The 23,314-nt window shown below is 39.8% G+C and overlaps 1 protein-coding gene across 1 annotated transcript in view; it reads right to left on the bottom strand.

Annotated features, from left to right (window-relative positions):
* Positions 1-23,314, bottom strand: part of trpm3 (transient receptor potential cation channel, subfamily M, member 3) — a 122,542-nt gene that overhangs the window by 19,254 nt on the left and 79,974 nt on the right. Inside the window, 9 exon segments of the mRNA XM_026321317.1 lie at positions 1,153-1,227; positions 1,229-1,294; positions 1,464-1,499; positions 4,285-4,335; positions 4,521-4,655; positions 5,248-5,348; positions 9,126-9,198; positions 19,562-19,685; positions 20,292-20,466. Of these exon segments, the coding sequence (XP_026177102.1) occupies positions 1,153-1,227; positions 1,229-1,294; positions 1,464-1,499; positions 4,285-4,335; positions 4,521-4,655; positions 5,248-5,348; positions 9,126-9,198; positions 19,562-19,685; positions 20,292-20,466 (836 nt within the window).

The raw sequence follows: 23,314 nt of genomic DNA, 5'->3' as shown, positions 1-23,314 counted from the left end.
CTCTCTCTCTCTCTCCTGCATGTTTTCTCTCTGTCACTCTCTCATTTTGCATCTTTGCTCAGCCTTTATCCTGTTTCTTTGCTTTTGCTTTATCTGCGTCTTTCCAGCTGCTTTGTTGCTGCCATGGCAGACATTCAATGAGATAAACAGGCACATGGAAGCTCACAGACACACATACTCAAACACACACACACACACTCACACACGCACACACACACACACACACAAAGCAGAAATAATGTGGTGAAAATAGAAATCTCTATTTTCACCACACCTGTTGTAGTGTGAAAAGAATTCATACATCTGACTGGCAGAACACAAACAAATACAATACAATGTGAAGCATTTATGGAGTAAAACACTCAAGTGGTTGCAATGAAGGGTTTATATTTTTGGGGTTATGATGGCACATGAGACACTGCTATGGATGGATGGTTTGTTGCATCTAGCTAATAATAGCCTGTGCTGTCACTCTACTTAATGATGAAATGAAGAATAAAAGGACTCTTCTGTTTGACCTCTACTGCTAAACCACACCATGAATGCAAGATATCAACTAGCTTTGCAGTGGAAAAAATACATTAAATGTTTTAGTATCACACTGAGTTTTTATACATGTTATCTCAATGCTTGGGGGCAGCACGGTTGGTTAGTGGTTAGCACTGTTGTCTCACAGCAAGAAGGGCCTGGGTTCGTAACCCAGCAGGGGCCTTTCTGTGTGGAGTTTGCATGTTCTCCCTGTGCTTATGTGGGTTTTCTCCAGGTACTCTGGTTTCCCCCCACAGTCCAAAAACATGTATGTCAGGTTGATTGGTGACTCTAAATTGCCCATAGGAGTGAGTGTGAGTGTGTGAGGTTGTTTGTCTCTATGTGGCCCTGTGATGGACTGGTATTTCTGCTTTGTAATTGTAGTCAACTGGTGTCGTCATATGTTTCAAAGCATGAACAAACGAAACCCACTTCACTGCTAATACGTCTCTGATATTATCCTCCTAATATTTCATCTCATACATTGTCCATATTAAATTTGCTCATGAGCCTCATGTCACTGATACTGATCCTTTAAATCATGACATTAAAAAATTCCTACACATTAGTCTTACATTGCAATAAATAGTTGGATGCTAATGAAGGTGAAAATCATGCACTCACCCTCTTGGGTCCAAACAGGTTGTGGTATAGAGTTCTGAACCTCTTTCTGGTGTAGTTACACCGATATGCCCCCCCCCATGAGGTATTCAATGACCAGTCCAATGTCGATGAGGCTGATGCGGTAGTCCGGAGGCAGGTTTCCCTGGAAAACCAGACAGTGTTAACAGCCAACAACTCATCCCAACTGGTTAATAAAGGAACGTAAACATGAGGGAAACAAAGAGTACAAAAGAAAACACACAGCCATACACACTTCACAAAATCCATATCATGTTTTTGGCTATGAGAGAAAACGTGATTATCGGATTCACCTTAAAGTAGATCCAACTGAACCCTGGATATTCTCGCTTGGAAAGAACACACAATGTCAGTAAGTAAACCACACGATAAGCAAGAGCAGGGGAAATGAGACACACAGAAACTCAGGCAAGATCTCTCTTCCAGCCTTTTTAATAATGTGTTATCTCAACCTGACTCTGGATTCTTTATATTTATGTGTTCAAATTTGGAATTCTTAAAACTATGCATATATTAGTTTTAATGGAGAAACTTGAAACTATTCCCCCAAAATGATTACATGAATTTGGTTGAAAGCAGTTTGCAGATTCAAGTATGATATTATTCTTGAAAGATTTCCAGCCCCAAGATGGAACACCACTTACATTTAAGAGCAGGAAATGAGGAGCAAACTCAGGTGCGATACAAACATGGTGTCTGAGGACAATTACGAAAGATTTTAAAATGGAATGATTTGTCACAGTTTTGTCATTTAGGGAAATACAATCTTCTCAGTGAGGTTCAACGCAGTGTTGCCAAGGGAGGAAAAGAGAAAGTGGTATTGACTCATTAGCCTGGAAGAGAGCAGCACTAGCATGGAAAGACACACAGGTAGCTATTAACGCTAGAGGATAGGATCATTGTTGAAACAGAAGTCCTTTCACGTGAGAACTATAACCAACACTCGCTCCTCCTCCACATGCCCCCAGCATCAACCCCAGAATGTGCAGTCATTATTCTCACCTCCACTGTTCCTTTGAGCTACAGCGATTGCCTTACAAATCTTTATACCTACCCTGGTCCTACATCCACTCCTCCGCAATTGCATGTGACATTAGTCTGTTTTACTGGTGAAAGAGCCTGCCAACACTGCTGCCAAAGCCCTCTGCTACAACTGATACCCTCTTAAGTAAACAAAAGCCACAGATGCTGGTTGTCTTTTAAAACATCCCAGGTTCAAATCACACACATTTTCACCTCCTCCTCCTAATGATACAGTATATGTGGTTTAGTTGCACTAGTCAGCAGTTAGCTGAGCTTCTTTCAGCTCCCTGTGGTGGTGAGGCTCAAGTTAATAACTGTTTGTTTACACCTTATGTGAAAACATGCTAAGAGCTTAGACTGCTGCAGTTTTTAAGTCTCCAGTGTAGTTAGTAAACTCTGCATCCTGGCTGACTTACTAATGGGGAAGCTGCTCTACTGAAATACCTTTATTTCCCTTCCCTGCCCCCATAGAGCACAGCACGGCATGAACAGTTAGAGAGTTTATCAACCAGTTACTTTTTAGGGGGTATTTTTTTACCAAGCTTATGGAAAATGTCAAATAATCACAAAACAAACAATGATTCCTGTGATACTTTCAATCAGCAAAGTAAACTCAGAAGTTAAACTGCCTGGCTAAATCTGGATTTCCTCCTAATTTTTTCTGACATGTGAGACTCAAGACTCAAGGTGTATTGCCACCAAACTTTGGCCCTAAAACTGCATTGTTCATTTACTCTTCTGGAAAAGCAATTTCTGCTTTGGCAGCTGCAATCCGCAGGCCAATCTCTGTGATTCTCTCTGTTTTCTAACTCAACTTTCACACAATCTAATGAATGGAGCAACCTGAGAGAAACCTTACAGCTGTAATTAGCACAACAGCTGCATCTGAATAAAAATAAAACCTGCCATTTGCAGACAGTATGCAACGACACCCAACAGAGGAGAATGAGGGAAAAAAAGAAGCAGGGATGATAAGGTGACTTAACCCGAGGAACAGTGGTTGAATATAATTAGCATCACACATGATACAGCAATGACACAAACATTCACACTATCTACACTATGCTAATTGCACAAAAAAGATGGTAATGTTATGCCATGCACTACAATGTATGTGTAGTGAGGTGTCATGTATTATAAACTGCATATTCTTTCTGAACCAAACTGAGATTAGAGTTGTGTTTAAAGACATAGAGGAGGCAAGGAAGGCGTGATTACAACATAGAGCCTTTTCAGCAACTCCCAGAGGTGCATGCAGCATTACAGGAACATGTAGCACTTTAATTAACGAACACCTCTGACCTCTCCATCACCTCTGAACAGTGGCATCGCTCCTAATTGGTGTGAAGAGATGTACTGAATGTAAAACTCTAGTTTGTTGTGTTTCTTTTAGCCGGTAATTATCAATGTGATATTAGACATGCAGCAAATATAAATGAAGATTAAATATTGTTGACTTTATCTGACTTAAGTGAAGACCACTCTAAACTAAGAGACTTCCACTATTTTATTGTCTCAACAATGTAAACGCATCCCTGATGCACCCCCTCGTCTGAAGCCTTGTGCAACATTACTATTAAAAAAATCAGCTGATGCTCCAAATGAAATGATCACACTAAATAATGTTATATAGAGTTCAAAAGAGAAAAGCAGAAATAAATTGAGAGTTCCTCTATATTAGCCTTACAGCAGTTTTACTGTGGCTTCACTCTGCTCAAATTCAAGTTCTGTGGATAAAACAATATTTAATACATGTAGTGTTTGTTTACCATGGCAGTGTGCGCCTTAGAGAAAGAACAAAGTAAATTGCTAAAGAGCCATGAGAGGGATGAGAGTCGTGCATAGCTCTACACAGCCACTGCAGCCCGCAACTCCAGCTGAAAGAGAAAAGCCGGCATCTATCTGCAGTTACATCTAGGGCTACCAAAATGTAGGCAGACAAACTGATGCAAACGGAGTAACAACACACACCACAAAAAAAGCAAATGAAACTCTATGCAGTCAAACATGTGTTCTTTAGTATAAGCCAACATTCCCATACAGTGTAGCTGAACAGCCACAGAGCTAAAGGGATGGCAGTGATGCTCATACCTTTTTGACATCTCTGACAAGGTGGTATAGTGTGTTTGATGGTCCATGTCTCTGTTGAAAAAAAAAAAAAAGAATATTATTATCATTATTATCATCACTACTGCATGTATTTATTGGTCCTGTTTTTTTTTTTCTTTCAATAAACAGTTTCCTGTGAAACTCACCACATCTATTTTCTAAGGAAAGTTTTTGCAACAACCTTTATTTACAATCCATTACTATGTGTTTGTTTTTACCGTGTTGTAGAGCTCCTCCAGCCTGGAAAGCGTGAGGAAACGGTGCATACTGACTCCATTTTCAATCAACAACTTGACAAAGTCCACTCTGTCCAGAACTAGGGCATCTAGCATTGCCTGCTCCAGGGAACCGACCTAAAACACATGGGATACAGAATACACATAATGAAGATACCATACAGACTACCATACTCCAGGCACCTTCAATATTCACACTCTGATCATCGAGCAGACTTTAGTGCAATCTATGTTGATGTTCTCTCTTCCAGCGACCACACACCCAAAATAAACTGGGTTGAAATAAAATGGTTAGACATTTTCAAGACAGCTTCAAATTAAGCAGTTGGAAATTTGCAAGAGATGCAATTATGTTCACAGCAGTCTTAATTATTTACTAGTAATTCACCATCTGTCTGTTGCTGAACTGGTCACCCACGACATATTCTGAGTTGCTTTGTGTGTCCAAATTACCTTTTAATATTCAAAGTATGACTTTCCTGTTTCTAATTAATTTTAAAGTTATTTTAGCTTAATTTGAAACGCATTTATTAATGATATTAGCTGTTGGGGGGAAAGGTAGGCAAGTACCTAAACTTCAAGTACTTTACAACTTTAAGACTGAGACAATGGCAAAACAATAATGTGCTACAAGAGCTTGTCAACAAATGTAGCACAGATCCATATTTCTGCTGTAGTAAATATGTATTTTTGAGTTTATGGTACTTACAGGCCATTGCTGTCCATAGATGAAGATCTGGCTGCGGGCAATGTCCACCCTGTTCCACGCCAGAGCCAAACTCAGCTGGTCAGGAGCAGAAGCGTTGGCACCTGAGAGAGTAGGTAAGCTCATGCATATTTCACACTGAAATGAGCAATTTGCTACTATGATTTTTATTAGTTGTTACTTTTGTAGTTAATATACTGAAGATATATTAGGATATAATTTGTTTTAATATTGACGCATCTAACTTCAGTCTTCAGTCTTTGCTCTACTGGTTACCTGTGTCACCATTGATTTTTTACAGTGTGTCTGCTCTGTTTTCTAAGTGTGTGAAAGCAATTTTTGCATTCTGGTCCTCCAGTAACATCAATAGCTGAAGAGCAGAAGAAAAAGAACTACAGTACATGGAAGATAAAAAAGAAATCTATATCACTATAAAACTGAAAAAAGACAAAAAGCAGCATTGTGGAGAGATCTAATAAGCTCACTGTAACACTGGATGAAGTATAGGCAAAACAAAAGGAAGATTTTTACTAGATTTAAGGGCACTGACAGTAGAAAACAAAAGTACTGGACAACAGTAGTCAAAAAAGCCACTGCTTTGTGTGACAGCTTTGCATCTGCATGTCATTTGTGTTTGGTATATCTTACAGCAGTATTCACAATACAAGGCTGTTTTTAGGAAATTATAAGAAGGAAGTTATAAGTTTTCCTTTAAAAATATTTGCTGGGTGTCATTGAGGCCCAGTGACTGAGACAAACGTCACATACTGTGATCACACTGTCAGTTGTTTTATTTAATCCTTCTGGTGACCTGTCTATAAATGCCAGAAATATTTCCATGCATCTTTATTCAAAATAATTTTGGGAAACACTGTATTTTATAATAATAATCCATGACTTTTGTTTAAGAGGGTTGAGGTGCCGTACACGACACATAATTCCAACTGTAGGTATTTCTTCAAAAGGGGTGAGCTGCCATTGATATAGATTTATTTCAGTAGAGGCATAAAAGGAATGTGCAAATTTGAAACAAACCTTACTCTTTATTGCCGTTCTGTGTAACCTAATGTCAACCAGCCTCAGTGTAATACACTATGCTACGAAAAAGTGCTCCATTTAAATTTTCACAGCCTGTTAGACACTATTTGTAGCAGTTAGCTTTTGTCATAGGAGGCTTCAAACACTGTTGGGTTCGTGGCACACTTCACTGTTGACCAGTGAGAAAAAACAAAGCCTCTTATTTCACAATTACAATTTACCTGTACACCAGGAGGACTTATCCAAAATGAAAGAGATAAGGAAATAATTTACCTCAGCCTTTAGAGAAATCCAGTGTAGTATAAAATGAAATAATAGCCCCCCGTTTATAGACAAGACTGTAATTTATAATAAGCACAGCAGTATCATCACCTTACACAGTGCTTTCTTTGACTTAAAGGACTGTACAGCATTACTGGAGCTTAATGGTGTGAGTTCAGACAGAGCTGTGGTAATAAGATGCAGAGCCCACTAATAGGAGCTTTAGTGGAGATATGTGTCTATTAAAAGGCAGGGTGGCCTCACTTTATCAAAGGCCTGTGGCTTCACTCTGTTTGCCTACAGGCAGGTTAAACTGCAGCCAACTGACTTCATGGCCCCAGTCTTCAGGATATTGACTACCTGTGACAACGGACCATCAATTACTCCAAATTCTCTGTTCCACCATGTGTGTTTAGCTGCAGTTTCCTTCCTTCTCTGTCTGTTCCCAGTTCTCCAACACATTCACAATGTTCCTTTTATTCTTTCTCATTGTGTACTCCTGACTGTGCTCTGCTTTGTGGCTCTTCAGGCAGTAGTTTAATTCTTCAGTGAAGGAGTCTAATCTAGTGTTTTAAAAAGCTCTCAGGGCAGGATGTGACTGATTTCATTTTACACTAAAAGCCTTAACACGTCTCAGTCGCTCAGCTGCAAACTGAGACTTTGCATGTGAAATGACCGTCATGCTGTTTACCATAAAGCATTTTTTGATTTTTTGCCCCTTTTCCTTGCTCCTCTCTCATCCTTTCTCTTCTTTGATCTCTTCTTTTTAATTTCCTATTTTGCCGTCTCTTTTTCTTTCATTTCAATCCCTTCCTTTACGATTGATCTAAATGCATTTTTATTATAACTTGAAAAGAAATCAATGGAAAACGTGTTAAAAAGTGAACAGAAATGATGGACAGATTAACAAAATACATGATTGAGACATGCGCATGGAAAAGTCACAACAGTGAGAAAGAGATGAAGAGAAAGATCAGCGAATGATGCATGCACCAAAGAAGTCATACATCTTGGCTGCTCCACACAAACTATGTAAAAAAACTTTTCTTTCATTCCCACCCTCTAGTTTAGTCTCCCTATCACTCCCTGTGGAATGAGATGTTTCTCTGAGGAACAGTTCCTGAGATAGTCAATCATGTGCCACAAACAGCTAAGCAGTCCCACAGGACTCACTGTTTCTTTGTACACGGGCATGAGTGTGTGTTCATATGTGTAGGTGTGTGAGAGCGTATGCATGTAAACTCCAGTGACACTGGTTTAATGTCATATTCCTTGAAGCAGCAAGAGCAACTATGATCAATACAAACTACTAAACAATCCATCGAAGGTATAGATCAATGATCTCTGTGAAAGTGTGTGTGTGTGTAGAGAGGTGGGTATGCAAAGATGGGGGCGGAGGGGGATAGCCAACAGATGGACAAAAACAGAGTTTTAGTTAAATTACTATGTCTGCACTTTTCAATTTTGTAACTCAATTTGGTCCAATCCAATTCAGTCCCCTTTTTGGTAAATGCAATTTGTTACAGCATAAGGATCGCATCTTCTGCTAACTCCATATTTTCCTGTGTCACAGCTTAAGTCGGTGCTATTACTGCAATGCTGACCGATTAATCTGTAAGTGTTGCAGTATAATATGCAGAAGGCAAAATCAATATAGATAGGGGTCCTTAAGTGATTACCTGCTTGTCTGGAACCCTTGCAACTGAATGGCTATGTACCTTTACCTGTAAACCACTGAGATAAGAAACATCATGCTTGCACTATGGGATGTTGGCCACAGTGTAGGTAGTGAACATCAGCAGTTCTGAGGTACAAAATGTTCATGTGTCATAACAGTGTATGGTTAGGCCACCTGTCCCCTGTTGAATGTAATTACTGACCTAATGAGAAATTAATATCATAAACACAGATTAAATTGAAATATATACTTCAAAAGAGATGGCACAAAAGAGGCAGTGCTTTTCATGATTCATTGGTGACTATAAGTGTCTTCCACTAATTATCTGTCTCTGGCCACAGAGTTAATGAGCAGCTGTGTTCATGCTAATTGATTATTCTGCAGGTGTTGTTTTTACATTAGGGTTTTATTAGTAAGGCTGTCTGAAACAGCTTTAATAATGTAAATGGGAGGCCACTATAGCCTCGACCTCCTCACATTTAAGGCAGAAGTTTGTTATTATGGGAAATGCAGGAAACAAAAGTCAACATTTGGAAAGCCAAAGGTCAGATAGTTTGGTCAGTAATTGTTAGAACAATCCAGTAAGGACTAGGCTTATACAGTATTGGACATGCAGTGATAAGAGATCCTCAGAGTTATGCCCATGCTACTCTATTTCTGCTAAATCCGTAAGTAGGCAGATGTTTGATAAGCTCATGTAATATCAGGACTGAAAGTTTGCTTTGGAATCTACCAGCTCTACTGTGATCAAATATAGACTAATGGAGCTTTAAGAGAGGAGAGATGTCTATTGTATATTTTAATCATCAGTTATGTCAAAATAAATGTCTGGAGGGTGACAACAATCAAATTCACTCACTAGATGCTCATGGTCCAGCATACACACATGGTTTCACGCACCCACCTTTGAGTAATGCAGTAAGGATGGCAAGGTCAATGTCCTGATGACCCTCCGACCCCATCCGGAAAACTGTTATCTGAGAGAAAATGAAAGTCAGAGACAGAAACAGAGAGAAAGACAGACAAACAGTTTGAATGTGACTTAAATCCTGAGCCATTCTATTGTAATGTGATTGAATATATCAAGGATAATACATAAAGATTTTCACTCACATCCTGAGTAAGAGTGCTATCATGTGCTGGATTAAACTGTCTCACTTAAAAAAATAAGATTTGAAGAGCTCAGAGTGGGAAAGAGGAGGATAACACTGGAACAATATATTCTATGTTCTCCTCTGCACTCTCCTTGTTTCTTTCTTCTGTAGGGAACACCACAAAACTCTCACATACAGCTTGTTTCCCGCAGGGAGGAAATGAAGGGATTTGCAGAGAAGAAGACTACAGACAGTGAGAGTTAAAACATTACAGAGGAACAGCTCATTTGTTAGAGATAATTGCAGTATCCATTACTGAAGATCATTTTGTTCTTTTGTTGTAACTAACATTTCTGGGTTAGGCTTTAAAAAAAATTCTTGTCTCTAAGGCCAGGTAAAGTCGTCATGTGCGTATTCTGACATGACTTTAGCAGCGTAATTTCTATCCTGTGTGAGATGGACAAATGATGTGATGGATGAGAAGTAACGTCTACAGAGAGGGAGACCTGAGAACGATTGGAGCTTTTGCGGATGTTTTCTCTCATACATAACAAGAGAATACACACCCCACTATTAGCATGAGTGTGGGCATACATGCTCACGTGTGCATGGGTGAAGGGCACCTTGTGGGAGCAGAGTCAGCCGTGTTCAGAATACTGGATGAGCTATTCCTCTAATCCTTCAATCCACCAATCCATCTCCTCCCACCTCCCTCTCTTCCCTGCAGCCCATCTCCCTTCCCACCCCCTTTGTCGAAATGGCTATAGTTGGTTGAGCTCTGGGAATCTGCAGGCTTTGCTGCTGCTTTCTATTGGGCAATGCTGCAATGTTGTAGGCTAACCCTCCTCTTTCTCCCTCTACAGCTTACTGCACAGTTTGACAGTTTGATTTACATTAATGATTTATAGTATCTATTATGTTGGCTCATTCGTCATTTATACAGTACACAATATGCTGATCACATGTTGGCTTCTTTCTAAGACAGAAATGAGGACTGGGTGCTCATGGTAATGCCTATGACCTGTGCTATACACTGAAAAGGTAATCGCTATTTAGGGAATCATCCAAGCATGTATCTGTGGTCATATGCTCATGCAATAAAAAGGTCCTCCCTCAGGTGAAACTGAACAGCAAAGGAATGTGCAGGTGTTGACTGAGGTCTTCATGAAAAGCGACACCACTGGGTTGTCATTGCAGCAGTGTGTAATTTCACGTGGTTCTCAGAGCTAAGTTAGTGTCTGGAGTTGTGTCTATGTTTTAATAGTGTTGCCAGTGGACAGATTATTATTGGCTAGAATGTGTCTTTGTCTTTCCTCTAATAGACGTTAACAAGACATTGAGGGAGCTATCTGTTGAACTGTTATGGATCTGTGTGTGTGTTTAACAGCGTGTTCAAAAGAGTAATTGTTCTTGTACTTAGATGCCTTCGGGACTAAAGATAAATGATGGTATGATAGAGGAAAGATGATAATTATTGAAAATGTCACTATTGTTTATATCCTCCACTTTTACCTCTCTTTCTTCCACTGAACACCCTTAATGCCTCCTCCACCTCCCACCACTAATCTTACAGCAACCTCCCACTAGCATGTCACCTCCCACTCCCACCATTTTCCTTTGTTTGTCCCCTTCCCTTCCTCCACTCCCTCATTCACTCAAGGTGACCCTGTGAAAATGTGCTGCCCATTATCAGAGGCTCTACAGTATGGAGGCAAAGCAACACTACCTCTATGACAATGGGAGTTTTCTAATCTCAACAATTTCAGAAACTCACCAGTAAGTGTGTGCAAAGATAAACAGACAGTTTCTTCTCCATCTATTTTCATCATCTCGTACAAGCAAAGGTGCTCTTGAGTGCTTATTGTGAGCAAACAAGTTAGGCTCCAATATTTTTTTTAATCAAAGTTTTCTTATTGAAGATATGAACAAGAAGCATATGTGTAACCCCTATAGTAATTCTGTCCCCCACCCCCAATATGAACACATCAGCCAGAGAGACACACATAATAAACATTTTCATGAAAAGAGATCCAGCAAGAGAAAAGGACCTAACACAGCAGAGCAAAATATTAATACATGAATGATTCATACAGTCTGTATCTGCTTCTATACTTTTAGGTTAAAAACAGCTGCCAGACAGCATAACATTTCTGGGTAGATCTCTTTACAGATGACTAAATCTTCTCTTTTCTAACCGAATATAATGCAAGTGCTGAGTCCAGTGACCGTACACTGGTGGCAGTGGCTCCTTCCACTTAAACAGAATCATCCTAGGTAAAAGGAAGCAGAGAGCTATGATATTGGCCTGAAAGCCATTCAGGTGAATTACCCAAGGGTCCACCCCAAAAAATGCAGTAAATGGGGTTGGTTCTAATGTTTTCATATTTTAGTTGAAGTATCAAAAATGGACCCCCAAAAGTTTTGGATGCATACAAACGAACCAGAAAAAGAGTATCAGGTCTGTTGTAAATTCCCTGTTTTTTGGGGCGGTTTTGTATTATCATTAGTCTGGCACTTCTTGGGGCAGCTGAAGAAGAGCTGGTGGGGTCCTTTGAAAGTGTCGCATTCTGCGATGTTAGCTGCTGTGTTTGACAGGATTACTGTTCAATGTTCAGAATGTGTTCATGAAAGGAAAAAATCACTCTTCTGTCCTAAATCATTCAGTCGTCTCACTTCTTCTAATTTTTTTATGCAGATGCTGTAACCCTCAGCCATTAACTTCACACCAAATTAATTTTGGATTTTTCTCTGGGCCTCTGTAGACTCTCTGACCAGAGTTAAGCTGTGGTTGAAATATCCCACCAATGAAATTAAAATAAAATTATTCCTCATTGTTCCCAACATAGTCCATGTTTATATCAGCCATATGTAGAATCTCCTACAATGTTTGAGGTACAGTGAGGAGAGTCTGTGTAATATTTTTTGTCACAGCTCATCTGAATGTTTTTTTGTCATCCACTTATTTATTTTAAGCACATGAATGCAGTTAAGTTGTATGTGTTTAACCGCTTGTATGCAGTAGTAAATGTTGATCTTGCATGCAGTTTACATGTACAGTATAATATATAAAACATATAGTATATATAATGTTGTACCTGTTGTTCAAATGAGTAAAATGGATTGTCAGGGTAGAGATCACGGAGGGACCTAATTCCACATTTTGACCTGACACCAGCTGTATTACAAGAGGGGTTGAAGTGTAGCTGGAAGTGGGTTGCACCTGTGGTACTTTGGTGCATAATAATGATAAATGAGGCTGGTCCAGTGGAGGCTTTTTCTAAAGTTACTCTGATAGGTTACTCTCACGCCGCTCTCCAAGGAGGGGGCTCTAACTACCTACTGTTAGACAAAAGATTTGGTATAATAAGGCATTGAGATATGTATAAAACATTAGAAAATAAATTTATTTATGACTATGTTTATCCTTCCATCCAAGAAGAGAAGCAGCAAATTCCAGTGTTTGAGATTTTGTTTTATCTTGGAGAGCAGGAATTGACAGGAAGCCTTGTACAGATCAGCGTGGCTGATGTGTAACCCAAATCCCTAAATATTAAGTTTTTTTTTTCAGACTAATCTTAAAGGGAGTGGAAATAAAGTGTTTTCTGCTCCAGTTTCTATCATTTTTTACTTTGTGGCCAGTCTTTCATATGTCCAGGAGATTTGGAAAGCTGTATAAGGGTCAGATACAAATAACATGTAATTGGCTTAAAGTGAAACTATAGCTCTGGTCCTCTCCATAATGAATACCTTTAATGACAGCACTTTCCCTTGAGCTACTGATGATGATTCAACTGATACAACAAAGAGAAGAGGTGACAACTGCACCTCAATCCCACATCATCATCACCACCGCCATCACCCAAGCTTGAAAAAAGACCATAAATTATTGTTAGTACACACAGCAGCCAGTGGGGATGAGCACAGTACCTTGACCCATGCTGTAATTTTAAAATCAAAGTCAAATTTCTGAAGGGTATGAAATGAGAAATCTCATTTCATCCAATTGAACAGCTTTTCAGCATCAAGAGACAACTACTTCTGTGGTATCAGATAAGAATGAACAATAGTATAATACATCAAGCCGGTGTCAAATATTAAACCAAGAATATTTGATCTTAATGAAGTGCGTTTGATTAGGGGAAATACTACATGGCAGAATCAAGAGGACATGGCAGAGGCAAGAAGACTTGCCAGAATGTTTGTGTCAAGGTGATTTTCAAGGTGGTCTTTTTTTCTTTAGGAATAAAAAAATAATGCCACATCAGATGTTGCACTTAGAGATGTTCATGTATGAAAGAAGGTCCCTAATGCTGAAGCTGAGAAAACACTAGCAAATGAAAGGGCTGTGTACAGTGGCTAGTATCATAGTTTTGTTTTGTTTTGCTTTGCTTTTTTTGATTTATTAATTTTTGCTCATGGCATAAACTCAAGGATATGTTGTGTATTACATTTTCAATGTTGGTGACACTCACAGTATGCTTCATTAGCACTGTAGCTTAAAATACAAAATGTATTTTTGACATTTCTCTGCTCACACTGACACTTCTCACCTCAGGGATCAACATACAAAAGACAGGGCACTGACAAATGACGAGGAGATGAAAACAATTGGAGGCAGGGATTGGGAGAATAGACATGAGGAAACATGTAAAGCAAAGGAACAAAGAAGGATGGAGACTTTGTGGTGACAAATTAAAGACATATAAGAAATTAAACGAGAAGAAGCAGTGCTATATTTCTGAGGTACTGTTGGATGAGTCCAGCAACTTCAGAGATATTAAGCTGCATGCTCAGAGGATCGGAAAACTGGTCCTCATGCTGCAGTGAGCCAGGCAGATTGCTCTAAAATCCTGTGGCTACCCAAAGTGAGCTTTCAATAAGGCAGCATCTACATCAGGCAGAAAGACAAAGGAACAAGCTGAGACCACCGAGAGGTAAGATCTGGTCATCCCTTATGCAGTTAGTGTTTCAGAGAGGCTTAAAAGGATCTTCGGGAACCATCACATAACAGTTCACTTCAGACCCACCAACACACTGAGACAGAGACTGCTTCACCAAAAAGACTGGACACCAAAAGAAAAGATGAGCAACACATATGTGTCTGTAGTCCAGTGTAGACAAGAATGCTCAGACCTACATTGGAGAAACTAAACAACCACTTTACAGACGAATGGGCCAACACAGGAGGAGCAGCTCCTTAGGACCAGAATCAGACGTCTCCATTTAAAGGACACAGGACACTCATTTGAAGACAGTGATGTACATATTTTGGACAGCGAAGATAAGTGGTTTGAGAGAGGGGTCAGGGAAGCTATATATGTCCAAGTGGAAAAACCTTCCCTTAATACGGGTGGATCGACCATTAGATCCTAATGACCCTCACCTGAGTTCACTTTCATTGTTCACCTAATGAGTCTATTCAGGCCACGTGTGAAGTGAAACTAACTTGGAGGAAAATATTGATCTTCCCCAACTTCCCTGTAGACTGAAGAAACCACTTGGATGACTAGTGAAACGTTTCTACCAAAAAACTAGAAGTCCAGTCGCCATGACTCAGCTTCTAGATACAGTCAAGAGAGTTTTCCAAAGAGACTTCTGCAATCTGTATATTAATAATAGTGGTTCAAATCAGACAGAAACTCAGCTGATGGCTTTGTTTATTTTGAGTATAAATATATGTAGATGTGTACTAATTATTTTCTAGGATAAACCATAAACCTACAGCCTTCAGTTTATCAGCCAACTAGAATAAAGAGGCAGTAAGTTTCCCTACTGATGGAATTTTAAACGGATAAACTACTTTGCAGATAATTAACCAGGGAGTTGTTTCCCTTCTGGTATATTTCTCTGTTTGGGGCTTAAACTCTCTATTCTACTTCACTTTTGCATTTCCTCTCCACCCAAATCACATTCATTTTTCCCTTTCCTTATCCCCTCCCCCATCTCCACTCTCTCTGTGATGGTCGATAAATCAGTCTTACGCTCTCCTCATCTTCGTCCTACTCGTTCTTAGTTTCTCTTGTCAGGAAGGCTGAGGAACATTGTGGGTTGGTAGTTCCTCCTCAATATTTAATTCAAATTAAATATATAAGGGGACGATTCTGCACTCAATTATTTATACCAAGCTGGGGAATACCAGGACAGTCAGTCAGCCTTGCACCCCCAACACCCACGAAGAAAGACAGAGGGACCAAGGGAGAGGGAAGGGGACGGATAAAGAGCACTTCTTTTTAATTAGACCGAGAATCATAAATGTTTAGCAAACCATAACTTTGTTACTTTAGGCCCTGATAATATTAAAGGGCACAGATTATTACACAGCTCTGTTTTCACCATGCTTAACATTTATAAGAAATCCTTCCACGTTTGCGTAGACGCAATAAAAAAACAAGATAACTGATACCCAGATATGAGTATAATTATTCATCTTTTATTATTCCCTTTCATTGCCTTTATTTGACACATCATCTATAGTCTTCACATCTATAACCCCCTACAAAACCTAAGAGCTTGTACATTAATTGTTGATTAGCTTTGCAGTTTTTCCTCCAACCTAAAACCTAACATCGATCATCTATCAGAACAGATTTTTTACTGGGACCTGAGCCAGCACACTCTTAAATTAGTCCAAATTAAATCATCGACTATAGCAGATAATTGGAATTATTGTTTGTAGCTGCAAAGAGCACTTCTTAGTTTTATAATTTACTGTAACTTTCCAGAAATATATTAATAATAAAATGCACCATGTGGTATCTTGAAATGGCAGTATTTAGGTAAAAATAGCTATGAGGCTTCTACTCCTTGTAAAACAAACAGAAATACATAAAACACATGCATAACTTCAGTGTTTGCATTATTGCCTCTTGATATAAAGCGTAACCAGCCCTGAGAATGATAAACAAAGCAGAGGCAACAGGGAAAAAACTGAAGCATAAAATATCTACATGAATAAACCAACATGCTGAAAATAAGTAAAAAGCAAGACACAGCCTTCTTTTAGTCTTCCCCTTTCTCTTTGCTTGCCCTCTTAAACAGACACACACACACGCGCGCACACACACACACACACACTAACCCTCTCTCATACATTATCCCAGCCAGTCACCTTTAGTCTTTCTCTCTGCCTCCTACTCTTTGGTCATCCTGCTGTAGAGCCAGAAAAATTGGAAGCACAGCAGTACTGGCACAGAGACAAACACACATTCTCATTGTGTCTCTCTCACACACTTACACCTTCCAGACCGATGTACTGACCCAGGATAAGCCCACATTTGCTGCCAAATGTGAATGAGTCAACATATGTTATCCAACTTGGTTTTGCGACCTCGGTGTTGACATGGGATTTACACCACTTGTCTTTGATACACAAGAGCAAACACAGGTTGTGGTACAGATAATATACAACACATACCAACCCTACTAATACATCTATCTTTATAAAGCTCAAAAGATATCTATAATACCAATTACATGCTATCATTGAGGTTGTAGTTAAATGTGGTGTTGTACTGTATTATTTCATTCAAAGGTGTCTATATTTTGTCCTCTCCATTTACATACCTGTAGGATCATGTTCTAGGTATCTTACCTGCGACCAGTTAGTGATAACTATGTGGAGCAGACTTTTCAGTTTTTTATTCAAGTTTTCTTTTAGGTGATTGTCTGTGATGTTGGCAGTTGTCTCAGGAATACCTCACTGATATTGCTAGGGTCAGCCAGCTATTGTAGGTGTAGTGTGCCCGTCCACATCGTCATTACAGCACAATACACCTTGTACGTAAGGTAGTTAACTCACTGGTATGGTCAACAGTTTGTTCACCATGAATGACCAGTGAGTAAGTTAATAATCTGGTCAAGCAGACTCCATGCATATCCAAAACTGGATAATCAAACTCTTAGGACAGTCACATATTTCCTTTATACCCTGCACCCTTAGAGTTTCTCCTCTCCAACCTTACACAAATACACTCTGTGACTTTGAGTATGAGCTGGAGGGAACCCCTGTGATGCCCATCAGCCTGACAAATAGGAGGCTGGTGAATTCACCTTAGTGAGACAGGCAGAAAGGTGTCAAACAGCAGAGAGATGACATATCTATCTCTCTGCTTCTCCAACAACTGTAATCAGCTCTCGCTTTTTGAGACTCTGCATGGTGCATGGGCACTAATGACTGCAGTATGTCTCCACTGAGAGAAGAAGAAGAGAGAAGAGAGAAGAACTTTTATATAAGACACACAGGGAGTAGGATTAGTTTGACTCTATACATTAGGAGTATGCTTTTAAGGTTTTATTTCATTTGCAAATTGTTAAGGTTATAAGCTAAAGAAGCCTATTTACTGTATCTTTATATTTATACACATAATTTGAAGTACATCATCCTTGTTCAGACCACTTGCCCCACTGTTGGATTTAACTGTGCCTGCACTGTGTTATTTATGATCATGCAGATACAGTAGTTACACAAGTTAATAGATGGGCTGCACTGAATATTACTTCAACTCACAGAGTCCTGTAGAGATTATGAAGACTGTCCTTTAAAAATATAACCTTGGCCAAATTCAGCATAGCAAACACATGCAGTGGCAGTGGTAACAGTTCAATTACTGTTCATTCAGAGGGCATCAGATTATCTGGCCTCTACAGTTGCTCCTGTTAAACGATTCATGCCGCATTGTTCTGCACTAGTGTATTGTGTTGAGAAGATCCATCAGTGTGACCATCAGTCAGCCAGTGAGATCTCGCTGAGGATGCAATCAATCCATTTCCACGCTGCACAACCATGACCAGTGTGGGGCTGACTGCAAAACACTTTTCTACGTATGTGCATGTATGTATCAACACAAAATAGCTGACATATATAATAAAATGATGAAATACAATATTTGTACACACCTGAAGACACATTATAATAAACCTCACACATATAAACCTCATAAATAACCGCCTGCCCTGGCAAAAGACACAGTACACTACGAACTGAGGCAAACGCTGCTTAGCAAGTGGTATGTGTGTGGCCATCATGCCCCCTGCTACTGCGATGAACTGTACCAGGGTTAACATATGTGAACACATGTAACCCACATACACATGGGGGCAGGTAAAGGACTCATGCACACACATTTACACAGTACATGTCATCATCGCATCATTTGTTAGAGGTTAGCTTCATATGAAGGGGACTGATCCTCCTCTACAGCGAGAGGAACGTGTGTGACAGCCACTCATGACATGTTGCGTGTCTTGACTTAAACACCCCCAAAGTACAAACCCTCAAAGAGGAGGCCATTTGGTCCCAAACGTTATTTGAATACATTTACATCCACTTAACATCACGTCATCCATTAAAGATACAAAGGGCAAAGACTGCTTCAGTAAAAGTTTCATTATGAGCAAGGTTCCTTTGACAAATCATTTTCTGCCTCTTCCATATTTGGCCTTTGAGACATCAAAACAAAGGGCAGTTTGAAGGTTAAGATTTGGTTTCAGGGTCAAGGTGAGAACAAGGTTTAGGAGTTGTTGTTAGGCATTTTCCATATTTCCTGGACCATAGGTTGAATTTTTTTTTACTACCCTGGCTTGTTGTGCGATTATATAGTGAAGTGATATGTGTTCATTTACTGTAATTTTATCAAGTAGTCACTAATGTTAAATGGCACTCTTGACTCAACTGAACGTTAACACTGTACTGCTGAAGTGAAAACTCCTATGTTTACGCTAAACTCTAACTCCTAGTGTAACACAAGTGAAAATGCTGCCCAAAAGAAAGAGAAATACTGCAGACTTCAAAGTGCAGGTAATAAAGTCTGCAGCTAAAACAAAGTTTGGAGTGAGTGTCAGCATTCAGCCAACCTGAGAGAGGAGGAGGACACGCTGCTTCACCCTGAATTGGTGGAGTTGTTACTTGACAGGGATGAATGAATTCCATAATGCTCTTCTGCTTGTTGTTATGCCTAACCTACGTTCTTTATGGGCTAATTTAGACTACAATTACTATAATTAGAAATGCGACTTATACACCAAAGCAACTTATATATGTTTTTGTCTGTTCAACAATGCCAATTTAGCTCTCAGTGTGACTTAAAGTCCTGAAAATCCAGGAGTTATGAAGGCTAAGTCTAGTATTAAAGTGTAGGCGGGTGTATCTCTATATATATATACATATATATACACAGACATACACACTGTACTGTACTATTTTTTGCAAAAATGTGTATGTACAAATGTGTTTACAAGTGACACTCACCAGCTCCTTCTTTTTCATGCACTCCATGAGAATGATGAACAGATGTTGGGCCTGCGTGCGGCTATAGGTGAATGTCTTCTGGATGGTCACCAGCAACTGGTCTCTTAGAGACTCGTTAATTATGCTGGAAAGGCAGAACAAAGACATGAGGGTGTCAAGCGGTGGTCAGATCAAAGGCAGAAGAAAATGGTGAGGGGAGAAACAGGCAAATTAGATTTATGAGTGAAGCCAAGGTTGACTGGTACTCTAAGCACTACTATCTCGAGTCCTCGGTGAGATGTGATTATGCAAGTTTGCCATCAGCTGTAACTGGATATATGAAGCTGGAAAAACAATTCTGATTTGATTTGTGTACCCCTTGAAGAATATAACTATAATGTTTACTTGTGTGTTATTTAAGTAATGCATCAGCACATTTCAGACAACTGACACATTTTTACAAGTTCTTGCATCACTTAATATTTTTATTTTTTTCCCTAAAACCATGGTTTTCTGAAGAAATGATTAGGTGCAGAATCACAGTACATTGTTGCTACAGCATTACAGGTACATAAAATGATATGTTTGAGCTAAGGGATTTTAATAATTTTCTAAAATAAGACAAACATGATAGAGATTATCATGATTCCAGTGTTAGAAGAAAAATTCCAAAGTGTTTCCACTCTTGTTAAAATTTGTATGAATACTGTCTTTTGCAGGGCAAGTATAATGTCCACATGTGAATGCATACCCTCCTTCCTCGGAGTATTTGTGCCCGAATGCCAAGATGTCCGAGGCTCTGCCGCTGCCATCACACACAACCACAGGGACTGGAGGAGTGTCCCTGAGGTACTCCAGCACTATGGAGATCACATTAGGGCCTCCCTCTACAATCAGAGCCACCACTGGCACACCCTGACCGATACCTGCAACAAGTGAGAGTGGGAGTTGGAGAAACAGAGGATGAGGGGATGAAACAGGAAATACATACAGAAAAAACGTAGAAGGAAAAACTTCTCGACTGTCCTGTAGTGGTATGGTCCTATGGCAGAGAGCGCCTCTACGAAAAATAACCAGCACACTTTCTGCTATGTTCCTATGGTCAGTAGGTGCATGAGAGGGCTTAACACAAAAATGGCACCTTGCCTGCTAATCACAGGATACTTATGAAGTTATTATATCAGAGGTTTGAGTCAAGTTCTTAGTCCCTCCTTCACTGTATATCCATGGGATAAACCCCTTTCTTTCCTGTCATTTTTACTTAGACATATCTTATATATCTTTAAAGCTACAATTGCTTATTGATCACCATGGATACAAGTTGCTCCTCAGCCAACCTGACAGCAATGTGTTTGATTATCTGTCCATTTTAGAGTCTCTTCCATTCTCTCTTGAATCTCGACCTTCTCAACCAGCCACCGAGCCTCCCCAGTTGTGCTCTTTAATCCACGTATCATGGCAAAGTACCATTCATTGTTTTCTCTCCAGGAGGTTCTAACAAAAAGAGGGTACAGTCTCTGATGCTGCTGCGCAGCTCAACAGCACTTTACCAGATGCCACGCCAACTGACTGGTGTCAGGTCACCACACATGCAGTCAACCACTTCACTACCTGACACAACTTTTCCTTGCCCAGCAAACTTTTCCAACTCTACATTTACTGCTCTATTTTATGTTCATTCAGTGGTTTTCCTAACATTTAGCAATAAATTCATATTTTATACACTTTTGGTAACTAATCCTCGTTTCTTTGCAACATCACCAACCTCTGTAGAGCTGCTCAATGCTTGTGTTCACGTCTACAAAATGCATAGTATTGTGGGGCTGTTAGCATGAAGTGTTTTTCTTTTCAAATATTTACTTAGGGCTCTAAACAATGGACAGATTTACACATTTAGCTTTCTGTCACAAGTGTATGGCACACAGTAATTGTACTGGATTAAATACAGATGGATTCAGGACACAGCCACTGCTCAATCACCCATTCACTGGAATCCTCCTGCCAGGTTCCCTGTCTCACACCACCTTGATGAAAACCAAAGATGCTGCCGCTGAGCTATGACAGGCTTCTTCAGCCCCCACTGGCAAGGGGGGGCCCCAGTGCCTGCTCTTTACATTTCTCAGCTGTCTAACATATCCTCTTTATATTTTTCAACCCTCTGTTCAGCCTTGGTACATACTTTACATGGAGGTCTTTTAGTATACTATGGAAAAGATCCTCTGTGATGGACTGGTGACCTGTCCAGGGTGTACCCCTGCCTTTCACCCAAAGAGAGCTGGGATAGGCTCCAGCAGATCCCTGTGACCCTAAATAGGAATAAGCAGCTATAGATGATGGATGGATGGATGAATGGAAAATAGCAACAGATGAACAAATGGCCAGTTCCTCTCCCAGCTCAGCTATACCAACTGTATCATACAATCCTCATAAGGCTGCATCTTCCTTTAACACCTCATTTCATTGACCACCGCATTCCTCCACATTTCCCAACCCGAAGACATTCGGCTCTAGGCAGACAAAGTACACTCTATCACATTTGGGGAGTACTGCAGCAGATGGTGGATCACCAGCAACTGGCCACACTTTTTTCCTTCTTGCACTCTTTATGAACTCTAATCCACTGTCACAGCAACTCTTCTTTGGAAACCTGAGTGGGCATAAAGGTGAACCATACAGAGAGAATATCATCATTAAAATTACAAACAAAGGCTAACTCCATGTCCCATTACTTGTTTTAGAAATTCAAAACCTTGGCACTAGTTTCAGGTCCCCATTCATCACCATTACTATCATTTTCTGCCACCATATTCTACTGAACTCACAACACCTCTACCTCCCTGTCATATCTGAAGGAGCCACCCAAAACATCCTAGCTCCCAAGACATTTTCTTCATATTATTCTGGTTGGAGCTATTTAAATATTTAATTTCAGTCAATAGACATTTAAAAGTCTAGTTAAAAAAGCTTTGTCATGTACAATTAATTCTGTTCTCAGAATAAAAACATCCATCAAGTCTCATGTCCAAGTCCATGTCACTGGCATTCATGTCAAACCGTTCACTGGAGCATCATGCTCTTCTATTCCTCATCCTCACATCAAAAAGTGAATACGACAAAAGTTGAAGCATAATTAGTAGTAGTAGTTCCAAAATGCTAACCTCTGCCATGAGACCTTCTCTTTCGCTGTATTCAACCCACCTAGAAAGGTCACCTATGCTCCATATTTCTCTTAGTCTAAGATGTGCTCCCACCCTGGGTTCCTCTCAGACTTTCTCAGAGGTGCCAGCTCTTCCAATTAACAAACCTTAACCTAAACATGGTGTGATCTTTGTTAGTGAAAAGGCAATTATGAATAACCAGCAGGGTGCTTTGACTCTCCATGCAGACGAGAAGGTATCATACATATGAAAGTTATTGCCAAACTCTCAAAGAAGTTTCCTGTTTTTTTCTTGTTTTTCTCTTTGTAGCTGGTTTCCTGTTTCTCAATACACCACTGAACATCACCTTTGTAAACCCCATTATGCTTTTCCCCTTTTTATGGTCTCAGTCAAATTCGTTTCTTAAAACCTTCTCCTCTCATCCTTCCTTTTTCCCACCCTCTCACTCACTCACTTTCTGTCTTCCTCTCCACAGTTTTTCTTGCTGTAGCCATTTGAGCCTTATCCTCCTCCTCCCATTCTGTTTCACGTGGTGTGTTTTCTGCCGGGTGTTTTGACTCTTCTAATTCAAAAGCTGTGTAACTGCCGGATCTTTCCTGCCCTGCACCCTCATTCC

The sequence above is a fragment of the Mastacembelus armatus genome, chromosome 9, assembly GCF_900324485.2.
Source record: "Mastacembelus armatus chromosome 9, fMasArm1.2, whole genome shotgun sequence".
Classification (NCBI taxonomy): domain Eukaryota; kingdom Metazoa; phylum Chordata; class Actinopteri; order Synbranchiformes; family Mastacembelidae; genus Mastacembelus; species Mastacembelus armatus.
Note: the sequence above shows the minus strand (reverse complement) of the source record. Positions and strands in the feature narration are given on the sequence as shown.